This window comes from Protobothrops mucrosquamatus, unplaced genomic scaffold (assembly GCF_001527695.2).
Source record: "Protobothrops mucrosquamatus isolate PMUCROS unplaced genomic scaffold, P.Mucros_1.0 scaffold_22, whole genome shotgun sequence".
Classification (NCBI taxonomy): Eukaryota; Metazoa; Chordata; class Lepidosauria; order Squamata; family Viperidae; genus Protobothrops; species Protobothrops mucrosquamatus.
In genome coordinates this window covers 1,331,062-1,358,969 of record NW_015386098.1, presented here as the reverse complement: position 1 = coordinate 1,358,969, position 27,908 = coordinate 1,331,062, and the positions used below count along the sequence as shown (strand labels likewise).

Below are 27,908 nucleotides of genomic sequence, written 5' to 3'. Positions count from 1 at the left end.
TTCTTCCATATACTAGAACTATACATATTATACAATCTCTATACAAAATTGTATAGAGCTCTCTTTTCTCAGAATCCACTTAGGATCATGGATTTAAGTCAGATTGGATCATTGCAGTGAATTAGATCAGAGGATCTGCTTTAGGACTGCTGGAAAAGACTCAAAATTGATGTGGATCATTTTTGTGCCCATTATAGTACTTATTCTGAATAAGAGTACATATTCTGTATCCTTGAGTGACATCAGCTTCCAAACCTGTCAATTAGAAGCTATCTAATATCAAGTTATGGCCATGCAAGATGGACTTTCTTTCTTTGACTGAATTTTCTTTCTTTGAGTAGGGTTGCTATTTGGTGAATTTAAGACTTTTCACATCTAACAAGTCTTGGGTATTTTTCCAAATTGTATAGTGGGATTCATAAGAAAAAAGAAAAGTAACAGAGAGATATAACATACCTCCTGCTTCTGTTTTATGTTGATAAAATAAAAACAAAACCACAAGTGTAAAAGACTACAAGATGTTTTTCATTTTTTTTCATTTGAAAAGAAAAACAGTTATTTCTCCATCTGTTTGAATCAGTGTGGAAAACAACACACGCAAATTTTGGGTAAGTGTGCATATGGGAGTGTATTTTAATAGCATGTAACTGTACTTAATCTACTTAAACAAAAATATTGTACTACTCATTTGCATGCAGGCATCATTCTTACAACAATCCAATTCTTCATAACCATGTTAAACAAATTTTATTATTTTACAGAACTTCTTGTATAGATGAAAAACGAAGAGGAGAGGTAAACAATTTCCCCAAGATCACTATGTACTGTAAGTCTCCCATAGTAAAAATCTAGCTTTTGATCCTCTGGATTAATGAATGTTTCAGAGGAAGAGGAAAGTAAACAAATATCCATCTGTAATCACGTTTTTCAATTGTTTTAACACTGATGGATCAGCCAACTCAAAGAACATAAGAACTAATGACTCATTGCATTGATTATTGTTTAGAGCCTGCTTTGGATGGAAGGTTTTGTCCTGAAAAAACTAACATTCAGTATTACCATAAACTTGGCAATGATTCCCAGGTCCAAACAAGCCACTTGCCAAGCTCAGCAACACAGTAATATGTATTTATTCTGGCCAGGTTTCACAGCATCCCTTGAGTCTATTAGTTCACTTTGTCCTTCATCCTATTATTCCAAATAAATTTATCTCAAATAGCATCCTTATTCAAGAAACCTCAAGATAGTGAATCAGAGTTTTAAATTCTTCTGGGACCTTTGGTAAGTCAGCTGATTGTAAATACTGTACTATATCATACTGTAGTTGTTTCTCTTTTCATCGTCTTTATATAAATTCTTATAGAACTCATATGCCACTAGTTTCTTTCCTTCGTTCTGGCATAGCATGTCACCCTTGGCATTATAAAGTTTGGTAACCCTCTGCTTATTGTATTATAAATAAAAAAAATTTTTTAAAAAAGATAGTGAATCAGAGGAGGCAGGTGTCAACGTAGAAAAATCTAGTCTTACAGGTATAAAAGTACTGTAACTGTTGAAACCATTCCCTGGTTTCCATCATCCATACCTAGGCACATGCACACAACTATATCCTGCTCCATTTACTCAGAAATTCATGCTTGTTTGCTGTACACGAAGATGAGATAGAATTCCTGTACCAGTTTCTGATTCTGCATACTCTGACACTGGGAAATGGAAACAGGTCACTGATCATCCTTTCAGTCGCTTGCCTGTCCCAAAAATGGTTGAGGAATTTTGGCATTAGAGACTCCAAGGAAGTCTTTTCTTGGTGTTAATCATCCACTGAACAAGATGGTGCTAGCCAGAAGGTTCATTTTTTACTGGTAACTTTTTTCTTACGAGCAGCAACTAGGTCATAAAAGGGATCTCTAGAGATGCTGGTTCTAAAATAAAAAAAAATAGAAAAAATATTAAGATTTGACTGTTAGTAAAACGCCGATTGCCTCCTTCACAGGACACAGTGGAATCTATAAGCTTGAAGTTGGGAAAAGAAACAGGCCATGTGATAGTTTTGTACATCTTCCATGTTTACAGGTAATGTGTTATTGAAATTATACTAAGCAGGAGGGCATGACAGTGGCCTTCATATTCTTTCTAGGGAACTTTGGTGGTTACCCCAAAAAGTTGGATACTGGGTTTAGAGAACTCTTCTCATGCTTAGAATGATCATGACAATGAAAGTAGGAAATAAGGAAGAGAGCACTGCTGAAAAGAATATAAAGCATTATTCCCTCCCAGTTTTTGATAACGAAATTGATATTTTTATCTGTGTTTGAAATGTTTGCCAGGATTCTCTTTTCTTTGATTTATGGGGTAAAACAATTTTTCACTATGTTGCTTTCTATCTCTGCTCACCCCTTGGCAACTTCCATCACCAAAAGTATCCCTTTTGTGTCATAATTTGGAAGGAGACCTCAAAAGTAAATGCAGTCAGGTAGTTCACACATGCATGTTTCTTACTTGATGATTGCATAGGAAGTCAAAAAGACCAGAGACAGAATAATGCAATAATTTCAAATGCAATATCTCATGGCAGTTTCATGAAATAGGGATACGAGCCACTGTTAAGCCCACACTAAAATATTTTTCATGTCATTGTTATCCCACCATAGAATGACAGCCTTTCCTCCTTACCTTATGGCTTCAATCCATAGGTCACGGTCCTCCTCGGAGGCTGCAGAGATCTTATAGGACTGGTGCTTGCCTTCAACCACCCTTCCATCCCCATCAGTCTTGCAAGCTTTGATCTTCTGCCCTTTGCAGTTTGCATTGAAGAGCTCAAAGCAATTCTGAGAGGGAAAATGTGGAAAGCAGTAAGAATCAGCAATGCTACTATCTCCAATATCTGGTATGTATGTGCACATCTCTTTTGTGATGCAGGTGAGAAACATCCTGGACCTCTCTATGACCCAGGACAAAGATCCTAAAGAGATTTCATTTACACTGACCAGGATAGCTGGGGATGATAGGACTGCTAATCCAATACATCTGGAAGAGGATGATAGTTTGCACACTTGTTCCATTTACATATGACTTACGTATTCCAACTGGTTTCACCTAGCCCGCCATTTATGGACTAATATGCAGAATGGAATGCAGTTAGTTATTGCAATTATTATCTTACAACATGAGCATTTTGTATTTCTCCAGATGATGCAGCATAGTTCCTAGACCATCCCCATCCATAAAGTACCAACATTTATTTTACAATGTACATTATGAGAAGATATTGGGAGCTAATTAGATTCAGTTCCAATAAAATGCTAAATCATGGAAGATGTTACGTGAAGAAGTCCTCTGCTTAAGCACTTCCCCCTCTCTGCTTTCCTCTCATGCTCTCCTTTCCTTCCATTAGTCATTTGATGGATTTCAGCATACCCCAGTTTTAATTGCATTTTACCATTCTTGTATTAGCCACCTGAGACCATACAAGGAAAAGCAGAAAATAAGCATCTTAAATAGATCATTTGATTACTGCTGGACCGGCAAACTAGGGTACATGCGTATTTTGCAGACCAGGAATAGACATTAAGTTTTGTTTTCCTTTTTTCTAACCTTGATTTTTGATTTACTGAAAATAAAGAGGTAACCAAATCAGAGAATGAAGGCATAGGAAGATAAGGCACCAAGATATAAACAAGCTCGTATTCATTAGATACTTATCTAAATAGAGCTGGAAAATAATAAACCAGTCCAGATCCTATATTGAGTCCATTTTTAATTAGATTCTGAAGATTTGGGATACAGATTTTTTGGGAAAAGGCCATAGCTGAGGTTTCACTTGAATCCCAGATCTTCAGAATGCTTGTGATCTGGGAAGATGTCCATGGAAGGAAGCCCCACTGAGTAAGCATATACAGGCTTGGCATAGTGTCACCTGTTTAATGAAAGGAAAACACTAGCAAGGAATCCCTTTTTGATCATACTTAGCTGGTCCTTGGCAAGAATCAGCCATTTATCCATCCAAATGACATGCAAGAAGTTAAAAGCTCTGATATCTCTGAAAGCTTTGTATGGCAATTTCGCTGCTTCAACTTGGTCTACTCCTTTAATAATTTTCCAGCATGGCATATGGCATTATGTATAATTGCTGAAATTTTCTCTCCCTTCCTATTTTGATAAGTACACTGGGAGACAAGGAAGAAAACTGACTTCTGATCTGGTCCCAGTTTTTCTCCAGTGGAGTTTTTTTGATGAGATCATCCTGACGATGGATGATCTCTGTGAAGTCTGTATCTTGGGTCCAAACATTGAAACAAAAGGTTTCTTCTTATTTTTTGAACAACAATTTTAATGTAGATTTCACAAAACATTATCCTAAAAGCTCCATATTGAAAATATGGAGTAGATATAAACCCAGCCTGTGCCTGAAAATACCTTTAGGGGTCTCAGCACAAGAAGCATTCCATAAGAAAGAAACAGCAGGTAGAGAGAAATTGTTAACCTATTGAGAGCTGTTCGAATTAGAGCATGGAGAATATAAAATGAAATCGAGAGAACAACCGGTTGCAGAGGGGTTTAGTTTTAAAAAGGTCGTTTTTATCATGCTTGGTAGACTTGTAAAAAAAGCCATAAAATTAGACTTCTAGATGAGGAAATGGTAGACTAAAGGTGGCTCAACAAAAGGAGGAAACATAGCAGCATAGAATCATCATAAGGCTGGAAGAATTCAAAAAAATTGAAATAAAGAACAAAAAACAAACAAATAAGACTTTTATACTAGAAAGTTATACCAGAAAGGATTAAGGGTCCAGTTAAATTTGGAATATGATTTTGGAATTCGTTATAATGAATTTTGCATGTGGAAAATAGATTTGTTTGGACTTTTGCAAGACATAAAGGTAAACAATTTTAAAAATTGGAGTCCTTTAATAAAAAGTATATATACAAAGAAGAGAAAGAATTTGAGATCTTAAGTTTCCTATTGCTTTTTTTTCAGTCCTTAAATATACAGTACATTTCTTTGGTGGGGTTTGGAGCAAAGAAATTACAGAAGAAAAGGCCTTATGGGTGAAAGTATCTTTAAGAAATTCAGTTTCAAGTTTTATTAATCACTGTTCTGAAGTTATAATCCCTGGAATTTCCAGTATGATCAACTATGCTGGACTTTGCAGATGAGTCCCACCCATTGTTATAATCCAATCCAAAAAGATCTCCTGAGAGACAATCTTGCCCCCAGATTGAGGAGGCTTGAACAGAGGAATAGAATGGAACCTGAATTGAAATGTTCTGCAGTGCAAAATGTTAGTTCTGATTTATGATACATTGGAATCCTAAATCAACAATGAACAGCACATGAACAAGGGGAATTTAGGGACTGGATTCCACAGACTTCATGGTCATCACTAACTTCTAAAGAAGAAAGGTGTTTGTCTGCGTGTGTGTGTGTGTGTAGACTATAACTAAAAAATGGAAGCAAGTAAATTCTTTATAATTCAGTGGGAAACCATACTAAATGGTTCACATAACACACTAAATTGTAAACATGGAATAATAAAACATAATTGTTGAATTTCCATATCGTGCTATGCCCAAACGAATAAAACATGTATTTAACATAATGGTCTTGTTCTCACATACTATTTATATATTTGTTATATATTGATTATATTTTTATTTTATGTGCTAAAAACATAATAAAAAATCAACAGCAGTTAAAACACAACATTACAATTATAATAGGTGCTATGGCTGCATCTAATAAAACTGTGCTCCTGCAATACACTAAAGCAGAAATTAACTCAGCCTAATCTGGCATGTTTTACAAACCCAATGGCAATGACTTACTGGTTTCTTGGGATCATCTACTGGTTGAACTGATAGGTTTTCCAGCGGGATTATCCCTAGAGGCTCTTTGTCCTAGTAAACAGCAGAAATCATAAGTGAATTGTCCCAGTGTGCATATAATATCAGTGAAATTAATGTAAATCTTAGATTTCCATTTCAACATGTCTGGTAGAAGAGTTAATTCCTTATTTGTTGCATGGGATTCCAGTTCAGCCAAAAACAAAAACAAAAATGTGACATCTTACAAGAAGTCCTACAGTTGGACTGGGAAGCAGAATTTCTTAAGAGTTTGGAATTAAGATTAAGATTAAAATAACCTTTATTGTCATTTTTTTACTTTGAGCGCACTGGTACACATTAAAAATGAAATTCTATTGCTTGCTCTCAAAAGAAAGTGTATATCTACCCATACACATACATAACACAATATACATATACAATATACAATATATAATATACATATACATATAAACAGTGCTTTTTTTCTAAAAAAAAAAAAAAAAAGGTGACAGAACTCACACACAGCATACAACCCGCCTTGCCTACCCTACAAGGTTCCATCCAAAAAAGGTGCCGGAACTCCGTTCTGGGCGTTTTATGAGAAAAAAAGCCCTGCATATACATATACATATACATATACATATACATATACATATACATATACATATACATATACATATACATATACATATACATATACATATACATATACATATACATATACATATACATATAATACATACACATACATACATACATACATACATACATACATACATACATACATACATACATACATACATACTCTCCCATGGACTGGCATTTTAGCCCTGACGATGTCGGAAGATACCAACGAAAGCTTGGTGATTATCTATGTTATTAATCTTTTTTAGTTTATTATACTCCTGGTGTTCACGTTTTATTGATTTGAAGATACATACATACATACATGCCTACACCAAGGAATGACAATTTTTGATACAACTTCTGTTTTAGAAAGGAATCAGGGAAATAATTCATTCCAGAAAGTCAAAGCAATGAGATTACGATCTGCAGGTGATACATACTACCCCATATAATTTTGAAGAACCAGAGAGCCTTCTGCTAATGCAATCAGATAAAGGATTCTGCATCCTTTCATTAATTTTTTCTCAGGTTGATTGCTTATCTCTACAACTAGAAGTAGTGAACCAAGCATAATCAAGCATGAAGTATACTAATGTGGAAGACCATAAAGCTGGAAGATTTCTGCTTGGATATATCAGCAGGATAAAGTCAGATAGTGGGCATACTCTTCCTGAATACAGTTGTGGCTCAACAGAGCAGTCAACGTGGAGCTTAGACAACTTTCTGATTCACTTAAGCTGTAAGACTAGACAAGAAATCTTATATACTGAAGATAATCCCCGAGGACACTCTTACCGTGGTGTATTCAAAATAGTACAGGCAATTATCTGTCAGAATGAACCAGCGACGTTTCCAGGTCTTCACTCTGCCTCCTAGAATTAAAAAAAAAGAATTAAATGAGCTAATTAGGGGATTTTTTGTTTTTGTTTTTGAAAGAGAGAGAGAGATAGTGGTAAAGCTTCATGTCACACATCCATAAAAATGGGAGGTACTATATATCTCAATATGAATTAATGAATAAACAATATTTGCTTTAGCTAGTAAAGCCAGGGGTCAAAATCTTCATCAAAACATCAAAAGCTAAGTACCAGTTTATTTATTTATTTTTCACATTTCTGAACCATCCATCTCCCTCAAACGACTCTGGGTGGCATATAATTAAAACATTGAAATATAAAACAGTGTATAAAATTTTAAAATGTTAGAATTAAAAGTTTAAAAACAAATAAAAAATATAAAGGAGGCAAGAGTAATTAAACCCCATTAAAAACTGATTGGCAAAAGCAAAAGGAGGGAGGGCTCTCGTGGCACCAATGCACCCTTCAACTGTGTGCTCCTTTGGGCTCCCCACGCAAGGCCGCAGAGCCATAATTTAATCCTTTTTCAGAAGGCCAGGAATGTGGGGGTCTGCCTCAGCCCCGGGGAGAGAATATGCTATAAGGCAGAGGCAATGGCAGAGAAGGTTCTCTTTCTAGAGCCCACCAGTCGGAGTTCTTTAACTGATGGAATCTGCAACGTATGTAATGGGACGAAGCCACTTCCTTAAATAGCCTGGCTCCATGCTACATAGTGCTTTACAGCTCATAACACACACTTTGAATGGGACCCGGAAGCAAATTGGCACCCAATGCAGTTTGCAGAGCAGAGGTGTTACATGTGCCCTTCTAGGGGCATCCAGTATAGCTCTCGTGGCCACATTTTGTACCAGCTGAAGCTTCTGATACTTTTCAAGGATGGCCCCTGGTAGAGTGTATTGAAATAGTTCAGACAGGAGATGACCAAGCCATGAACGGCCAAGTAGAGAGCCTTCCTATCCCGGGACAAGGAGTTTGCCTACTCCTGGTTAAAAGAGATGAAATTAGAATTCTGCCCTATAATATCCTACATTTCATGGCATAACCTACAAAAACTTGTTTCTAGTCCATCATCTAATCCTCAAGCTCTTGCTGCTGTACAGATACTTTTTTCAGCTTATTTATGCTAGTTTTTTTTTTTAACAGAGTGTTGGTTTAGGGCAGAAAAATATCTATCTCAAGAGCCAAATATTATCCAAGACTATCTCCAGGAGAGGGTTCACATCATAAAATGTGGCCAAAAGTCTTCCAAGTCTCTCTCTTTCAAATCCCCTTCTTTTCCCCTGGATATCATCCAGTTCCCATAGCAATACTGAAGGTGACAGGCATTGGAGAACCAGCACTTGAAAAGTTTCACAACTAGAGCGTTCAAGATTGCTTTCTTAAAATACTGGTAGTTATTGTCTTATAAACATTCATTTAGTGATCATTTGAAGTTACAAGGGCCCTGAAAAAAGCGACTTACGGCTGGTCTTCACCCTTAGAATCATGTGATCAAAATTTTGGCATTTGGCAACCAGCATATATTTACAACACTTGCAGCATCCCAGGGTCATGTGATCACCCGCCAGCTTTCAACAAGCAAATGTCAGTGGGGGAAGCTGGATTCGCTTAACAACTGCAGTGATTTGCTTAACCATGGCAAAACAAGATCATGAACTAGGTCACTTCTCACTTGAAGCACCTTGTTTAGCAACAGAAATTCTGGCCCCAGTTATGGCAGTAAGTTGAGGACTACCTGTATATTTTTTTTCCTTTAAAAGTCATGGCTTGGCTTCTCAGTGAAGAGAAGAAAGGAGAGACGGTGTTTAGGTAAAATGGGACTTTGCCCCAGGAATGTTATGGATTTGATTCAATTGGAGCCAAAATACTCTATTCTTTTTTTTGCGGCTTTTGATTTATACCTTTAAAGAGCACAGAGGAAGACGTCAAAGAGCAGCCAAGCAGAAGAGTGCACTGTTAATCAGAAATAAGCCTCACCAGCTTAATCCTAATAAGCAGGTTGATGAATTAGTGAAACAAAGTATATGGATGGGAAAGGAAAGAAAAGAGCATTTCATTAAATCATCTCTCTTTGAATTGTGAGCTGCTGTACAAATTATTGGTTAAATTACTGGGTTTTGACAATTCTGGTTCAAATCACCTGCTCATAAATTTGGTTTATTATGCAGGCTTAGAAAGCCTGTCAACATAGCCACAGAGTTTTCAATTTATCCTTTGAAAAAGTGTCCCCAGCACTCTCCCCAGCAGCTGGTTCTCCAGGTGGCTTTCCCCCAGCCCATTAAATGATGCAAGTCAATAGGATATTCAGTAAAACTTTAAGTGACAGATATATATGCCATTTTGTGTGCTGGATCATATCATGCAGCAACTAGCATAAGTTACGTCTTTCTCATGATATGGTAAATGTGAACACATTTCATTAAAACATTTTGTAATTTTAACGATACATGATGTACAATCATTGATGTGAAAAAGTAAAATTCTCAACAAAACTTTAAAAAAAAAATGATGCAAGTCCACTTCCCAGGCCAAGTGAGGACCAAAAGATCAGCCACTGTGTTATGGCCTAGTGCAGTCTGCAGGAGTCTCTAGAGAAATATATACCAGAGCCAAACACCAGGGGTCATTCTCGCCCCATAGCTGAAGGCTGGCTGTCTGGCTTCTGCTGCTGCAGTGCTCTGCTCCAATATTAACACAATCCTTTTCCTTGAAAAAAGACTTAAAATTGAGTAGAAGTCAAGAGCAAGTTGTTTTTATTTTCTTATTAGCAAATTAGAAGCAGGTTACCTAGCTTGAGGAGCCAGCCTTCCCGACTAGGGTTGAAGAAAGTGTGGGTGAGATCATTTCCGTCGTCCTCTGGGATGGAAAAGGGTTCGTTTTTGATACTCTCAAATAAATTCTGCCAGGGAAAAGGAGAAGAGAAAGAAAGGGGAAGTCCTGAAGAGTATAAATGTTCAATTTACCAGGTCAATGTATTTACTTATCTGGTGCAGTAATAGGCCTCCTGATTTGATATCTCAGGCGGTCTTCCCCTTCCCGTGCCACCCGTTCCTTTTGATTGGTCTGGTCCTTGACTGGATCTGGAATCTCTTGCATGGAAAACAACGTCTCCATCACTTTGAAATGGACAGTCCTTTCCATTTATTAACTGGCAAATTTGCACTTTCTTAAGTTTAACCATATAGACCAGGGGTGTCAAACTGGTGGCCTGTGGGCCGGATGCATCACGTGCAGGCCATGCCCACCCCAGTTCCGCAAAGGCAAAAACCGTCATGATATGTCACAATACGTCATGTGATGCGATCGAATTTGACACCCATGATATAGACTAAACTAACCTGAGTCCCTAAAGACATGTAATATAGTTGTTTGAATACACATACAATTTTGACTGAATCACTAGAAATCTAGTCACACTATTACCACTTATTGAGTGGAGTCTAAATAAACTTCTTTGTTCAGCAAAATGAGATAGATATATGCTTTGCAATTTTTTTAAAAAAATGCAGGAAATTAGTCAAACCACTTCATTCTATCAGTTTTCTCTTTACATATGTGTGTGTATCACTTCTTGTAATGAAACTATGTTTTCCTACCATTTCTCTCAATCTAATTTGAAACCACAGTCATAAAGCAGATGCTGTTAATCAGAAATAAGCCCCACCAACTTAGCCCTAATAGGTAAGTTGATGAATTGGTGAAACAAATGGATGGGAAGTGAAGGAAAAGAGCATTTCATCATTAATGAAATTAATTCATTCTATGCTTGAGAGCCAATTTGGTGTAACGGTTAAGGTATCAGGCTAGAAATCAGGAGAGCATGGGTTCTAATCCTGTCTTAGGCACAAAGTCAGCTTGGTAATTTTGGGCCAGTCACTCTCTCACAGCCGTAGGAAGCAGGCAATGGCAAACCACTTCTGAAATCTTGCCAAGAAAACAGTAGGAACTTGTCTAGTCAGTCCTCAGGAAAATAAAAAAGTGATCGGAAGATAAGCACACACAAGTATGTTCAGGAAGTGAATTTCCATTTTACAGCATTTTCTTAAATCTGAGAGAACCACAAGTTTTGACTATGTGCATATAACTTATTGCTACGTTTTTTAAAGTGATTTCTCATCCAATGAAGTAATACTGGGATATGATGTCATATATTATGTAATGTTCCTGCAACTTCCTGAAATTGCTTACCCCAAAAGCTCCGCTTTTACTCACAAAGTAATTTCAGATTCCTATGCAAAGTTGCGTAGGAGCATTTCAAGATAATTTTTGAAAACTGATACTGAATTTGTACAGCTTTGCAAACTTTGACAGAAAATAGTGGTAGCTCTACGGTACAAATCAAACATGCTATGAAACCCTACTGAAGAGCTTGAGCTCTGCAAGAATAAAAATGAAAAAACTGTATAATTCCAACACTGGTCCACATTCAGCAGAAAAGCGAAAGGCCATATCTTGATGCAGATATAACTACGTTAATCAAGAGTTCCCATTAATGTAATGAGGCTTATGTGTATACAAATGTTTGCTAAAACATAGCTGTGAAAAACATTGCTGATGGGCATTTCAATTTATGGCTATCAAGTATGATTCCATTTGTCTTTTATATACTTGATAAATGCACCACAAAATAATTTGAATATCCCTATCTAGCTTAGGGATCCTAGAATAAATACAAATATTACCACAAACTACAAATCCTGGTGATTACATGGACACATCCATGTCATTTTCTTAGCAACAATTCAGAAGTGGTTTGATATTGATTTTTCCAAGTTTTTTTTTTTTTAAATTCCTTATCTAGCCTACAGCTTTGTACTTCCTTAATGTTTCATCCAAATCTAACCAAGTTTGAAAAAAACCTAAGATCATCTACTGGTAGGTACTGATAGAATTCTTTACTTGAATATGAGATGATTTTCTTTTATGTCTCATCTCATGTACTCCATTCGTTTGTTAGGGTTTAATGTAATTAAAAGATGCCAACCTGATCTACAAACTGTGAATACAAATCAATCAATCAAGTTATTTTGGGTATTTGGCAATAGATTAGAGCATCTTTTTTAGACCTATGACAGGGTATGTCTAATATCTCAGAGTAATTTGCCTTTCCTTAGCAAACAATGCTATTCACAGATACTATTATGCAAATTCTCTCATCACTCCATGAGTATACTGGGGATAACTGAATTTCTGAAGTGCACACAACCATTAAAACCACCAGAAATCTATTAGAAAAGGTGTGTTCATATCAGTAAAACAGACTGACAATTTGAGTTTATTTTATTACCTTACCTTCAGAAGTACTTCTTGAAGATCTTCTCCATTATTGATGCCTTTGTTCATGGACATGAACCGCTCAAATGGAGGCTTATCTTTGACGTTTGGATTATGGAGGCTGGTATTCAACATGATAACCGAGAATGAAAGGATGTAACAGGCATCTGACAAAGAAAAATGTAGGGTTAATAGCTGACAGTAGTGGATTTCTGAAAGAGAGAGTGATGATACCTAATGAGGCCTTCTAGAACAAGGGACTTACCTTGATACCTCAGCCTGTAACAATTTTCTCCAAAATATTTGCCAGTCACAAAGGCAATTCTGGGCTACTGTACATGCTTTTGTGACAGCCTCATTCTGTATACACATTGTGATTTTATTTCTGGATCAGTGCAATAAAAGAAATATTGAGACTACTACAAAAACAGTAACAGAGCTTAAGTAAAACAGCCCAGGGTCTTCTGGAGTTGGCAGCCATAATAAATATAAATAAGTAAATAAGCCTCATCTCCATTTCTTCAAGCCATTGAGACAGCACTGTCCAAAGACATTTCTGCGGGTCATGTGGCCAGCATGGCATCATACTGCACAGGATGCATACAGAGAAACACAGAACATTGTTATCTTCTCACTGAAGTGGTACCTATTTATCTACTCACATTTACATGCTTTTGAACTGCTAGTTTGCAGGAGCTGAGGCAAGTGATGGGAACTTTGCCTATCTAACTGCTAGAATATAGACCTTCTCCAGCATCTTTTAAGCCACTGAGCCACTGTGCCTCAATGAGTTGAAAGGCAGTACAGAAAATATACATTAATTGAGGCAGCTACATCTTGGGCTTGAAAGTTAGTAGATAATACAGAAATAGTATAGACACATTGATTTAAAGCACAGATTGAAATCAGACAGATATCTCTATCCATGCTATTAGGACTAGTGTTGTAGGATCCTAAATAAATATCTCCATCCATCCATTCACCTGTTGACTGAAAAATGCCTGGGTTGCAGTGACAATACCAATTGGCAAAAGCTTCCATCATACGGTCAATCTTCTGGGCTTCTCCAGGCAAACGGAAGCTCCACAGAAACTGCCTGTAAAGGAAACCATATCTTCAGAATCTTCTGTCAGAAAATGATAAAAATTTCCTGTCATAGAAACTAGAGATGATGTTATGATGCTCCAGACATTACTGAAAGCATGGTTAGTCTCCCAGGCCTTGGTAGAGGTTGGTTGTTGGAACCCTTGTTAGTTAACCCAGTTTTGTTTTTTGGGTGAGACATTTTCTCTTTTATATGCATTTTTTTTCTGTTACATATAAGTTGCCCAGAGTCACTGAGGAGTTAGGTGGTCTTAAAATTGGAATTAGTAATTAAATTAACAATTCTGCTATTTATGGTAATGTTTTTCAGCTGATGATTTTTTAATTGCATAGAACTTTTGACTTAGTTGAGAGGAAGAGGACAATCTTTTCTTTTTGCAATAAACTGAAGTCCAGGTTATAATTGTGGCTTCACACATGTGACCTAAGATTTACTTCATACAAAGCAGCTGTGTTCATCTAACATGCATAACTAGTTCAGTTATGAGCCTAGATGCTACGTTTCCACAGTATACTAAAAACTGGGTTAGTTTTGGGGGCTTAGTTACTTATTTTGTGAACTTGAGCCATTTGATTACATTATGGTTCAAGTTATGGTACAAGCTCAGTGACCATCTTGTGTGCCAACTGCTCTACTATTGGATCGATTTCTCTTCCATGCCACAAATTTAGAGTCACTTTTCACAGTGGCAGAGTCTTGAATCTTTACTGGTTTTGCACAGCAAGGCTGGAATTTATCTAGATATATATTATATGCATAGAATGGAACAGAAACTGCTTAAGTGCCTGAGAGAATTTATCCATTTGCTTCACATTCACAGCATCTCAGTTGGTTCCCCTCTAGAGAAGAAAAATGGGCATCAAGATCAAAAGAGAGCCATAGAATAATAGAGTTAGAAGGGACCTTGGAGGTCTTCTAGTCCAACCCTTTACTCAAGCAAGAGATCCTATTCTATTCTAAACAAGTTGTTGTCCAGACTCTTCTTAAAAGCCTCCAGTGATGGAGCACCCACAACGTCTGAAAGCAAACTGTTCCACTGGTTAATTGTTCTCACTGTTAGAACATTTCTCCTTGTTTCTCTCCTTGATTAGTTTAGCACCTAGCACCTAGTCTCAATATCTGAGTTACTTTGCATGTTTTGAAACTCACCGTAGTGCTTGCACAAGATTGAGATTGGCAAACTGGTGGCATTCTACAAAAGCCTGCAGTATCTGGAGATTCAGTGGATCCCTGGAAGGAGAAGATGATTAAGGTGAGAGACGTGGATTTTTTTTCCTCCCCCAAACATATTTTCCCCTGTGGCCTGAAGGCCAGAAGTGAAACGTAAGTGTGTTTATTCACTGACGATGGACTTACCTTTGCCCCAGGTAATCTCCTATGGCTGTTTTATTGAGTCCTTCTCCCTGGTAAAGAAATTTGGCAACTTCTTGTGCATCCAAGGAGAGTACCTTGTGCTCAACCAGATATTGAATACCCTGTTGAGGAAAATAGAGGATCCCTATGAGTTAACTGTGAATGGACTGTTGCTTCCAAGAAACAAACAAGAATGTGTAAAATAAGGGGCTATAAAAATGAGTGATGGTTATTGTTATATGTGAGCAGCTTAGCATAACTAGTTCCAGTTCTGATCACCATAATACAAAAAAATGCTGAGGCCCTAGAAAGAGTGCAGAGAAGAGTAGCAAAGATAGGTGCCTATCAAAGAAAAAGATTATGAGTGACATGATAGCTGTCTTCCAGTACTGAGGGGCTGTCACAGAGAAGAGCAATTAGAAGTTGTAGATGTTCCATCACTTGAGGTTTTCAAGAAGAGATTGGACAACCATTGGACCTCCCACCCAATGGGAGGTCTCCTAATCAAGCAGAAGGTTGGACTAGAAGACCTCCAAGGTCCCGTCCAACCCTGTTATTCTATGTTCTTTGTTCTATGACCTGAATCTTTTTTAAGCCATGAATTATCCCTTATTGCAAGTCTCAGGAATATTCAGTTGCTAAAGAAAAATGTAATAGGTTGTATAACTGGTTAATAATTTCTTCTGCTCTATGTATTTTAAGATTCCCAACAGTTTTTTTCTCAAAATTCAGCTACAACAGTTGGGCCATATGTTCCTAGTAAGCAAAATATAGCTGGATTCTGGAGCTCTGCTTTAGGCCCTGCTATTGTGGATCAGAACTGATTTCTTAACAAGAAATTTCTCTGTGGTGACATCATAACCATAGGATTCTCTTTCACGCATATGTAACTTCCTTAATTAATTGCATCAATTAAGTGAAGATATTTTGTTCCACCAGTTCCTTATTTTATTTTTCAATGTGTTCAACTTGCAGCTGTGTTTACAATAGCACTCCTCAATGTGAAGGTAAGTGGGAAATGGTTCTCAGAGTTGACGTTTTAGTGTTTACACACATATTCTTATTTGAAGAAGATGGATTTTAAATAGGGTTGGATATATTCTCTAGTTGAACTAGTTTTGCATGTGTAGGTTCTTTAATAACGTACAAATTGATCAGAAATAATAATGCAACTAATAAAGTGAGCTTAAAACACAATGGAAATCAATCATCCTATCAAATTGTCCTCCGTGTTTTTTTCTTAAAGTCCTTGTTCATATTCAACACACCTTTACCCCATTGTAGTAAGTGGTCACTTTTGACTGTAGTGTTGTTAGTAAAAGGAAGTAATTACACTGAGAGTATCAGAAAGATATAGTTCAGCATTAAGTGCAATTCACAATGGGTTACAGTCAGTGGAAAGCACAGAGATAATTACATCTAGAAAAGAAAGATAAGGATAAAGACAACTTCAGTTCCATCTTTATGTAGGCAAGTACCTGGTTGTGACAAATAGAAAGAAATATGGTGAAACCAAAACATGGGGATATATAAGAGGTTCAGAATGAAATTAGCTGTGGTTTACACAACTGCTAATTAGTAATTGTGGTTTTCCTTTTAAAGTATACGCTATCAATTCCAAAGAAGAGAAAGACGATTGGAGAAATACCAATGCACTCTTTATTCATAAGGAAGCGGATGTCGGAAAGGAGCAGAATATTTTGTGTATTCGTAACATTTTTCATTAGAAAGAGGGTGTTTTCTGATCATTCGTTAGAAAGAGGATTTAGATTTCTCAGAGCTGGACCTGTCTTTCATCATATGAGTTATTTCATTTCTTATAATTTCATAGTGGACTCATTACTTGGCTTTCAAAACTTTCATTCAAGTTTTCTAATTTTTTCCATTCTCTTTTTCAAGTAGTATATAAAAATTTGGCTTAGCTAATAATGTCTCTGTGTGTGTGTGGTTTATTTTTTTTATAAAAGCAACTAAGAGCCTTTCTCCATGGCTGTGTTAAAGTGCTATCAGCCAATCTTTGAGCCAGTCAAAAACTTTATTGGCATTAAAGTTGCTGGATCCATCAATTCCCTATTCTTCTATTGGCACAAAGCTGCCAAGTGATGTCATCCTTATTTATTATCCACGGGGCATGTTAAGAAAGGGCTTTGGAGAATTTCCTCAACTTTGTTTTCCTTCCTCTCATCATCATCTGACTGAAAACAGCTATCAATTACACTCTTTATTGGGGCATAGGGATTAGGGGGAGTTGAATTTTTACCAATGGCTGGTCTGGCATATTTAGTAATCTTTAGTTAAAATTCACTCTGACTTTGAGCAAATATTTTGCATATCTGAGTTCAACAGGAGCCCAACTATTATCTGACAATGGGGATCTTTTTGACATGGGTTTAATACACTAAATCCAACTCAAAACAAATAAAAACTTTAGTGCTTTTCTCAAAGACCATTAAAGCCATATTCAAAACCAGAGTAAACAATAGATAACTGGGTGGGGGTTATGCCACCCAGTCCAAGTACCACCACCTCTGTTTCAGCTGCTATTTGGGCTGGTCCCTAAGATATGGATTGGCTTTGAGACATGGTAAGTACAAGAGAAATTCCTTCCTTCCTTCCTTCCTTCCTTCCTTCCTTCCTTCCTTCCTTCCTTCCTTCCTTCCTTCCTTCCTTCCTTCCTTCCTTCCTTCCAGAAAATAGCTTTTTGAAACATGAAAGCTTTAAATCTTAAATTAAATCTCAATACAGACTTGTTCCTACCTTATCAGGATCCATATTAAATTTTTTCCGTCCAGTGCTCAAGTTCTTATCCCTCTGAATACGTTTGCTGCAAATATAAAAATAGGATCAGAGCACAGGGAAAAACAAAGGAAAGCCACCTTCTGTCTTTTCTAGCTGTTTGCTAAGTCCCAGAAATGTACACCAAACTTCCCCCATTGGATGCATTCAAGTTCAGTTTATACAACTGGTTTACTTAATTTTAGGCACATTCAATCTCAGTCGCTTACTTGTTTTATGTCAGACAAAATATAGGTACAAATTAAACATTACTAATTTATGAAATAAAAGGAACAGTATGAAGCAGAATAGATCTCCTCTGGTGTTGCTCTGTGCCCATTTTATGGAGCTTTTCATGCAAAAAAATTAATTATAAGCAATATTATAAGCAATAAAAGCAAAGTAAGTTTGGTCTAGTGCTTAAGGCACCAGGCTAGAAAGCCAGGGACTGCGAGTTGTAGTCCCGCCTTAGCCATGAAAGCCAGCTGGACAGTTACTTGGACAGTTACTCTCTCTCTCAGCCCATCTCACCTCACAGGGTTGTTGTTTGTGAGGAAAATAGAGGAAGAAGGTCTGTTGCCACCTTGAGTTATTTATAAAAAATAATAAAGGTGGCATATAAATAAATATTTCTATTCTACTATATATTACTGCCATAGTATGGTATACATAAGACATCCACTACTCTTGTTCTCGGTAATCTTATGTTTCAAATCAAAGTTTCTATTACAAAGTTTCTATTCTATTGTTTAGAAGATCTCTTTAAGCACTTGTTTAGCTTAGTTAATAGTTTAGTTTATTGATTAGCCCATAGGCTAGATCAAGATACAGAGTTCCAAACATATAATATTAATAAAAACAATTTAAAATGAAATTGGAGTAAAATACAATAATTTAATATATAGACAAGTAAAATAAGATAAAATTATATTTCAGTATCACCTCTACAATCTACCCCAATCAGTCCCACGTAGCCAATTTTATCCGAACCATTTTACTCAAGTACTGTGCTGTACTAAGTGCTGTTTTCAGATTCTGGCCACACATAAGATATGTTGTTTTAATATGGGGTTCCCCATGGGTCATTCATTTAACATATGAACCAAGATACCTGTCTCTCACCCTCTTATACAAACAACAATAAAATAGGATGTGAGCCAAGTCTTCTACCTCTATCTCCGCAAATGCATATACGTCTATCGAATGGTATAGAATGAAACCTCCTATATTTGACCATTGTATCAAGCTGTTCGAATCCTGCTTGCGTAAATATCTCCCTAAGATGTTTTGGCAATTATAACTCTAAATTTTGGCTTAATGATGTTTTCAAGAAAACTGGGAAACTCTGTATGATTGACTTGTCAAATTGATGACATATAATTGCTTATAAAGATATACCTGTCCCAATCAAATAGGCAAATCAAAATGGCAATTTAAATTTAGAATTTAAAGAAGAAACAGTTTGCAGTTTTGACTAGTCTGGCTTTAAAAAAACCCACTTAGATTGCTTGTGTTCCTTGTGCATATAAAATCCAGCTGTTTTTATTGGATCAGTTTCTGATCTCCCATGGAGCTCTCCCAGGTCCTGAATACCTGACACAGGCTGCCTGTAACTAGCTTTTTTTAAAAAATAAAATAAAATAAAAAATAAAAATCCAAGAACTGCTGTTACAAATTGCAGGCAGAGTTAAATGACAGAATGGCAGTTCTTATTTCAGGCTAACAGATTAATCAAGCAGAAGTTAGGATGCAAAGCAAGCTGTATAACTCTGAGTGCTCTTAAGTCTCACTGCTGCTGTTTTTCCCTTAACGTATGTTGCTTTAAAGTGGCTAATTCAGTGTTTTTCAAACTTTGGCAACTTTAAAATTATATCAGGGGTGTCAAACTGCCGGCCCGCAGGCAGGATGCGTTATGCCAAAACTACGCCCCCACCCCATTGCCGGCAATGGAAAAAAAGTTGTGATACATCGCGACACGTTACATGACGTTGCAAGTTTGACACCCCTGAATTATATGGACTTCAAATCCCAGATTCCCCAGTCAGCACTGTGGATCATTGGTTAAACTCAATTCTCCACTAATTTAACTAACATAGGGAAGGCTGTTAGCTGCATGAAAAAAACCCTTTTATATGCAAAGATTATTTCCTAGTTTTGTTTTATTTATATATATATTTACTGTATGTATGTATGTGGCTGGCACCTCACCATGATTGTGCTTGCTGGAAATGATCAATCTCCAGAAATATTTCAGCAATCTCTTGATTTATTTTCTGGAAGCAAGAAAAACCAATGAGAATCAATACAGCCAGAAAAACAGTGACCACACTGAATGTTTTCCACATATTCTGTATAGGTGGTGAAAAAACAAACAAACAATGATTACATGCCAAATAAACAGATGCATATATTTTTCAGTCATTTCATTTAGATGCAATACACATATTTATTTATCCTTAGAATATATGTCCATGATACAGATGAAAAATATATGTGGAAAGATAGAGATTCTTTAGATCAATAAGTCAGAGGCCAAGTTGAGATGGTCATGCACCAAACTTCTAGTAATAATGCCAGGAGTCTTGTTCCAGAAGCATAGCCTTTATCCAAATATATTGTTCTATCTCACAGGAAAATAGTGCTTACTCAGGTCAATACATTTGACTTTATAAGACCTTTTCTACTACCTATAACCCTATTAAATCCCAGGTCAAAAATTAGCTAGCTGCATTATTGATTTGCTTTCTCTCAGCCATCCCCAACTGGGATAATCCAAATGTTCTTGAGTAGACCTCTTACAATTTCCACTCCACAGTCAATAGGCATATGGAATGGAATTGTGCAAGTTGTAGTCTACCCCAGGGGTCCTCAACCTTGGCAACTTTAAGACCTGTGGACTTCAACTCCCAGAATTCCTCAGCCAGTTAAAGTCCACAAATCTTAAAGTTGCCAAGGTTGAGGACCCCTGGTCTACCCTATCTAGTTGGGGAATGAGAATAATTCCTACCTGAATGTCTTCCAGAAAGTCTTTCTGATGCTTCTTCATTATCTTTAGCTCAGTGTCCTCAGCATCATTCAAGTCAGATGTATCTGAAAGAGAGCAGCTTTTTTACTCCCACCATAAAACTCACTGCAGTAATAAAAATAAGATCCCAAAGGGTAAAAAAGGGGGGGCAAAATATGCTTTTTTAAAAAAATCCCACTTACATGTAGATTCTTTCATTCACCTTCATTGAAAAACAGGCAGATCTAGACTGTCATGGAATTTTCATATTCCAGGGGAAAAAATTGTTTGATTACTCCAGAACAAAACCCATGAGCTGCCATGAGAACGGAAAGTGCTCACAAGAAAAGAAATTTGCCAGATAGCTGGAGTCAATGAATGAAAAGTTCAAGTATTGGGGCAAATGGCAATGCAGTGTTTTTATTTATTTATTTATTTATTTATTTATTGAATTTGTACCCCGCCCTTCTCCTTACGGACTCAGGGCGGCTGACAGCCTGATAAAAACAAATACAAAAATACCCCAATTTAAAAAACATAATTAAAATGAAATATTGGATTTGGCCTGTGTCAATTTAAAATTGTTTTTAAAACCCCGCTAAAAATCTCCCCCTAGGCCAGTCCTGCTTGTTGAAATAGCCATGTCTTAAGGGCGCAGCGGAAGGAAGGGAGATCCGGGATCACCCGGATCTCTGGGGGTAGTTCATTCCAGAGGGTGGGAGCTCCCACCGAGAAGGCCCTCCCCCTGGGAGTCGCCAGCCGGCACTGTCTGGCTGACGGCACCCCGAGGAGACCCACTCTGTGGGAGCGTACCGGCCGATGGGAGGCACTCTGAGGCAGAAGGCGGTCTCGGAGATATCGGAGTGTTGAAGTTCAATTGGGTAGTCAGAAGATAAGTTTGGAAAAAAAGAGTAACAGGAAAAGGCCTGAAGTAGATTGATGATGTTGATCCCGGAAACTGAATTTGCATTAACTAGAAACTTTTATAATGAGAGCTTTTCTGGTTATGCTTCTGTTTCAGCTATTTCTCAGATAAATGACACCATATGGATGTTATTGAAAAGTCTGTTTGTGTGTTTTTCATTGTTGAAAGCAGGAACTGTGATGCAAATCCATGCAGATGCTGCTATTCCTGAGAATTTAGAAAGAGTTCCAGATTTCTTTTCTGGCTTAAATGCAAGGCAAGCTGAACTGATTCTTCTTTCCTATTGTTACCATTTTTAGAACATACCATGATGCCTGCTGAGCTATCTTCTCTGAATAGGTGTCTTCTTCTGGAGAATGAAGTTCATGACTAATAGGGATTTGAATCCAAGGTTTTGAAATGCTAGTATGTCACTCAGTTTATTCTACTCAATTCTATGTCCCTATCCACTTAATTTTTAAAAATTAATATTGTGGGAATGACAGATCTGTTTCCATAAAACTGTTTCAAATCCACTTGAATTAAAAACTTTAATTGCTGTCATAATATAGTAGTAAAATGAGTGGTTAAAAATCAGACTAGTGCAGGCATTGTGTGACATTCTGTGGAAGTTAAAGTTGGAGTTTGAAGAAGCAAGATAAAAAGCATATTGGCATTTTTGAATTTCTGGTATTGAAAAAAAAATCCCTAAGAATGCTATGGACAGTGGGGAAAAAAGGATCATTGAACAAATCGACCCAGAGTTCTCACTCAAGACACATAGCATCAGGATGAAATTATCTTACTTTGGACACATCATACAAACATCTAGCTCCCTAGAGAAGTCTGCGATACTGGGAAAGATGGAAGAATGGAGAAGACGATGATCAGCTGTATAATGGATGGGATTTGTTACAATGGCAATGGGTACACCCTTGGAAGGTCTGAAAGATCTAATTGGGGCAAATTGTCACGGAGAAAATCTATGTGGTTTCTAAGAGTCAAAAATTTGATGGCACATAATCAGACAATCAGTCAAAATGCGAGATTGAGCAGAATAATCTTATGGACCCTTTTAACTCAATACAGCCTTTTTGAATGGGGGAAAAACAGGGAAAGAGAACAAATAGATAACCAAATGGAAATTACAGCAATACAGCTAGTATTGGGTTATGAGAATGACTGCCTGTAACTGCACTTTTGTTGAAGAAGAAAGATTGGAGTAGAGGATCAGTTTCTCTTCCTGCCAGGTGTGATTATGCAGAGATTTGCATAAAAGCAAGCAGGCTTTGGCTTTAGTGAGAACAGTCTACAAAATGGTGAGGGTTGGATGAGTTGCTTTGAGCTGGTATCTACCCATGTTTGCTCCAGTAAATGGCTTTAATCTACCATGATTTATTTCAAAGAAAAACAATCCTCAGTGTAAAGTGCTTGAGTCCCAAAAAAACTCACAACATGGAGGACTGAATGAATAATTCCTCAGAGTCATTTTCATGTATATCCTGAAAGTGGTCCAAATTTGGTAACTATTTTGATGAGACCGTATGCATAGACAATTACAATGAGAGCTCAAAACCTAAAATTTATACAAGGATACCTGTTGTAATATCCTTATCTACATATATCTTCCTCCCCACTTGAAGGGAGGTTAAGATAGTAAAAGATTTTGAAAGAAATGGAGGCTTTATCAGAAGCTGTCCATAAATCTTACTCTAGGCTGTGCACAGTTTCTGTTTAGTTCTCAGGAAATGGGGTGGCTGATGTCAGAGATAAAAGCCACAAAATGGTTTACTAAAGAAGCAGAAGTAGCAAGCCAGCAGGGTGATGGTGAATACTACAGTTAAATCATGAATGCTTAGCAAATATTTGTCTGTTAATGATAAACACCTATTGTAACCGCAAATAAACGTATTTATTTGATGTATAAATTGTACCATTTATGAGGCATTCACTTTAATGTAGAATAAAGGTATCACAGAAACTTATCACACAAATGTAAATGTCAGGTCTCTCTGTGAAGGCTGTGCTTTGCTTTAGCTACTGTAAATACTGATATTCAGAATGGACTTTAGTTAGTTTAGGGAAATTAATGTTTAGCAGGGGTCAGGATTAGTTCTTCCATTAGAGAAAATGAGATGGTTCATTTCCAATAGGAGTTCTGCAGATTTAACTCACAGTAGTTATTTTAATTATTAGGACATTTTAAACCACACTCACATTGGTTTATTTCATTGGTCTATGCTACATTAGAACAAATATTTTTTGCAAGCACACTCAGTAATTTAATAGCACATCATAATTTTATTTTTGTCTTATTTCTGTTAGGATAGAAAAAGGAAGTTTAATCCATTGGTCCTGGAAACTCTTTCTCTACTTTGTATTTCACATGCAGATTATTGCTAAATATGGTCAGAAAAAGGGAAGCCAGCACCTAGACCCAAGGTGAAATTTGGGTAGGAAAAATATGGGAGAGGAACAAGAATCTCATTCAACATGCCCTTTTTTTCTTGGCTACATTTTTAAAAGGAAAAAAGAGGAAAGCTGATGTGTAATTATTTGCTGAACACTGATGTGAAGCCTGACAGATATGGTGATATCGACATAGAAGAAGGATGGCTTTTTTGAGTGAAATTTTGTCACTGGGAGAGGATATTGAAACATGAAATATTTTAAAAAAAACCTCCACGTTTGTGTTTTCCATTGAATACATATACAGCATAGTTTCTGAACAATTTTTTTTTCAAAATGCACTCACAGATTGCACAGTCTCTGTTCTAGAGCAGGAAACATTCACATTCTCATATTTTTCATTGGAATTCAGAGATAATTCACTGCCTAATGATTACCTCAACTTACTATGTCACTTCCTGATAGTACAGTACTAACCATATTAGGGCACTCATCTGGTAATGCAAAGATGTAATATTTCAGCCACAGCTAGGATGAGCAATGGAGTCTAGAAAAGATACAGGAGCCGTGTGGCACACTGATTAAAATGCAGTATTGCAAGCTAACTCTGCCCACAACCAGGAGTTCGATCATGACAGGAGTTCAAGATTGACTCAGCCTTCCTTCCGAGGTCACTAAAATGAGAACCCAGATTTCTGGGGGCAATATATTGACATTTGTGAATTACTCAGAGAGTGTTGTAAAACACTATGGAGCAGTAAATAAGTCTAAGTACTATTGCTATTGCTATGCAGAAATTGTGCAAAGCTGACTTAAGAATTGGACACATGGGGCACTTTCACTATATTGGATGTTTTTACTCAGATACGGGATGTAAACAATTAGTGCCAGTGGCACAAAGTTATTTCAGCACCAGGCAAGAAACTAAAAGACCTGTATGAAAATCCTGCCACCCACTTAGTTCACTGGATTGCTGGGACCAATTACTATCCATCATCATAACTCCTCTTAGAAGGATAATATTCAGAAGGGTACCACTGAGATTATTGTAAATTCCTTGAAGATTAAAAAAATGTAGCAAATATTGTTAATTTTTGCCAAGAAGTTTCTGAGCAAGGTCAGAAAGTCAGCAATTACCAAACATGATTAGAAAAAGAAATTTGCAAACTTAGTGACCTTTAAAAGGCGTCAACCATGGTTGCAAATAAGTTGGTTATTCATGCCTCAGTGCTTAAAACCCAGCAGAGACTGCTGCCTTGTGGTCTCCTCATCAGGAGTGACTATTCTGAGTGCATGTGGGCAATCTCCCATCTTCTCCTTGTCCAGAGAGATTCTGAAGAACCAGTCTACTCACTGGCTTTTTGTTCTTTATTGCAGTCATTGGATTGCTTTTTGTCTGCAGTCTGTCATTTCTTCCACTGGAAGTCTGAGATTCTTTCCCCTAACCAATGTAGAAGTGCCATTTAGGCTAGGACAGAATACTTTTCTAAACTTTCCTATATAATTTGTTAAAAGTGCCCCAGATCTAGAATGCACCCATATGTGTATTTTCAGCTTCCTCTATAAGCAGTTGTTGTTTTCATACATTTCCTCTGAGCAATATTCTATGCAGAAGTAACCAGAAACACAGAAAAATGTTCATTGAAGGTGCAGTTGCAAGGTTTCCTAGGTGAACCTTTAATCTGGGAAGACCAAACCAGAGTGTTTGCAAAAATCCCCCAAAGTAGAAAGGCTGACAATGAATAGAGTTAGCATGACTGCTCTTTAGAAGGCCAGATCCTGAAGTTGAAACTCAAGTACTTTGGCCACCTAATGAGAAGGAAGGACTCACTGGAGAAGAGCCTAATGCTGGGAAAGATTGAGGGCAATAGAAGAAAGGGATGACAGAGAATGAGGTGGCTGGATGGAGTCACTGAAGCAGTAGGCGTGAGCTTAAATGGACTCCAGAAGATGGTAGAGGACAGGAAGGCCTGGAGGAACGTTGTCCATGGGGTCGCGATGGGTCGGACATGACTTCGCAACTAACAACAACAAAAGCCAGCAAAATTGGCAAAACATCTCCCCCAGTACATGCTTTCTAACCATAGACTGTTTAGTCCAATGGATAAAGAATTTAACCATTCTTTCCACTGGCAAATTCCCTTCAAAAAACTTTATTCTGAAAGTAAAACTGAGGCTGGAATCCCATACGTGTAAAGTAAGTCTTTTGGACATGTCTGGGCTTCTTTTTCAGGAAAAACACAAGTTCTGTGGATGCAAATTTTAGTGAAACTAAAATGCAGAACAAGATGCAAAAAAGGAACAGAGTTCTTTTAACAACTGAAAAGATAATTTTATACATAGCTAGAGCTGCTAACTTTTCCTTTTCAATATATAACTATTGTCTAGAGCAGACATGTCAAATTCGTGACATCACGTGATGTCACACAACGTATCGGGACAGTTTTGCCATTGCCTGCAATGGGATGGGCGTGGCTTCTGGATGACATGTCCGGCCCGTGGCCCGGCAGTTTGACACCCCTGGTCTAGAGTATATTGTCAATAGTATTATTATTGAAGACACTGAAATACTTGTCCTCTTTTCATCTGGCCACATTGGGAACTAAGCACTACATTACAGATTTATAACCAGCCACACACAATTCTCCAGTCCCAGGGAGAATAAATGTTACAGAGAAAGATTTGGAAATGTCATTGCCTCATTTAAAGTCTCTGTATCTTAACAATAACACTATATATTTATTTAGTAAATGGGCAGGCTTCCTGTTTCATATACATAATTTTGAGTGGTGCACAAGTAAAATAACAGAATAATAAAATTGGGAGGGACCTTGGAGGTCTTCCAGTCCAAACCCCAGCTCAAGCAGGAAACCCTACACCATTTCAGACAAATGGTTGTCCAATCTTTTCTTTAAAACCTCCAGTGTATGAGCACCCATAATTTCTGGAGGCAAGTCATTCCACTGATTCATTGTTCTAACTGTCAGGAAATTTTTCCTTAGTTCTAGGTTGGGTCTCTTCTTGATTAGTTTCCATTCATTGCTTCTTGTTCTGCCTTAGGGTGCTTTGGAAAATAAATTGATCCCCCTCTTCTTTCTGGCAGCTTCTTAGATATTGGAACACTGCTATCATGTCAACCCCTAGTCCTTCTGCTCTTAAACTAGATATACCCAATTCCAGCAACCTTCTTTGTATGTTTTAGCCTCAATTTCCCTAATCATCTTTGTTGGTCTTATCTGCACTCTTTCTAAAGTCTCAACATCTTTTTTATATTGTGGCAACCAAAACTGGATGCAATATTCCAAGTGTGATCTTACCAAGGTATTATAAAGTGGTATTAACACTTCACGTGATCTTGATCCTATCCCTCTGTTAATGCTGCCTAGGACTCTATTGGTCTTTTTGGCAGCTGGAGCACACTGCCGGCTCAAATTTAAGTGATTGTCCATTTAGAAAAGAATCAAAATACACAATAAAACTATCCAGAGTTTAAACAACAAGAATAACATAGAAATAAGGCTAAGATGACTCACCACCACTCATACCGGCCATGTCATGGACTCACTCCTGGTATCAGCATATCAGGCTCAATGGCAAAGCCAGATTTTTAGTGCCCTACAAGAAAAGAAGGGGCAAATCTAATTTCTTGGGGGCAATGTTCTAGAGGACGGGTGCCACAGCAGAAAAGTTGTTCTTCCTTTAATAAAGAGGAGTAGTTTAAATAATCTTGTAACTCCAGCTCTGAAAGAGCATGGTCTCTTACTACTGAGCCAA

At 37.2% G+C, this 27,908-nt stretch overlaps 1 protein-coding gene across 1 annotated transcript; it reads right to left on the bottom strand.

The window, feature by feature from the left end:
* Window positions 1-27,706, bottom strand: CYTH4 (cytohesin 4). Its single transcript, XM_015831956.1, has 13 exons — window positions 27,668-27,706; window positions 20,825-20,907; window positions 20,026-20,090; window positions 17,800-17,866; window positions 15,046-15,164; window positions 14,839-14,919; window positions 13,568-13,680; window positions 12,603-12,751; window positions 10,098-10,209; window positions 7,249-7,325; window positions 5,827-5,898; window positions 2,674-2,828; window positions 1-1,922 (listed from the first exon to the last, which is right to left on the bottom strand). Exons 1-13 carry the CDS (start codon window positions 27,684-27,686, stop codon window positions 1,850-1,852), a joined length of 1,185 nt encoding a protein of 394 aa, XP_015687442.1. The 5' UTR covers window positions 27,687-27,706; the 3' UTR covers window positions 1-1,849.
* Window positions 27,707-27,908: the final 202 nt, after the last annotated feature.

Excerpts from the sequence above, each read along its gene's own strand:
- CYTH4 (XM_015831956.1), bottom strand. Across the intron at positions 14,920-15,045 it reads GGAGATTACCTGGGGCAAAG|GGATCCACTGAATCTCCAGA; the intron begins GTAAGTCCATCG and ends TTCTCCTTCCAG. Across the intron at positions 5,899-7,248 it reads ACTATTTTGAATACACCACG|GACAAAGAGCCTCTAGGGAT; the intron begins GTAAGAGTGTCC and ends GCTGTTTACTAG.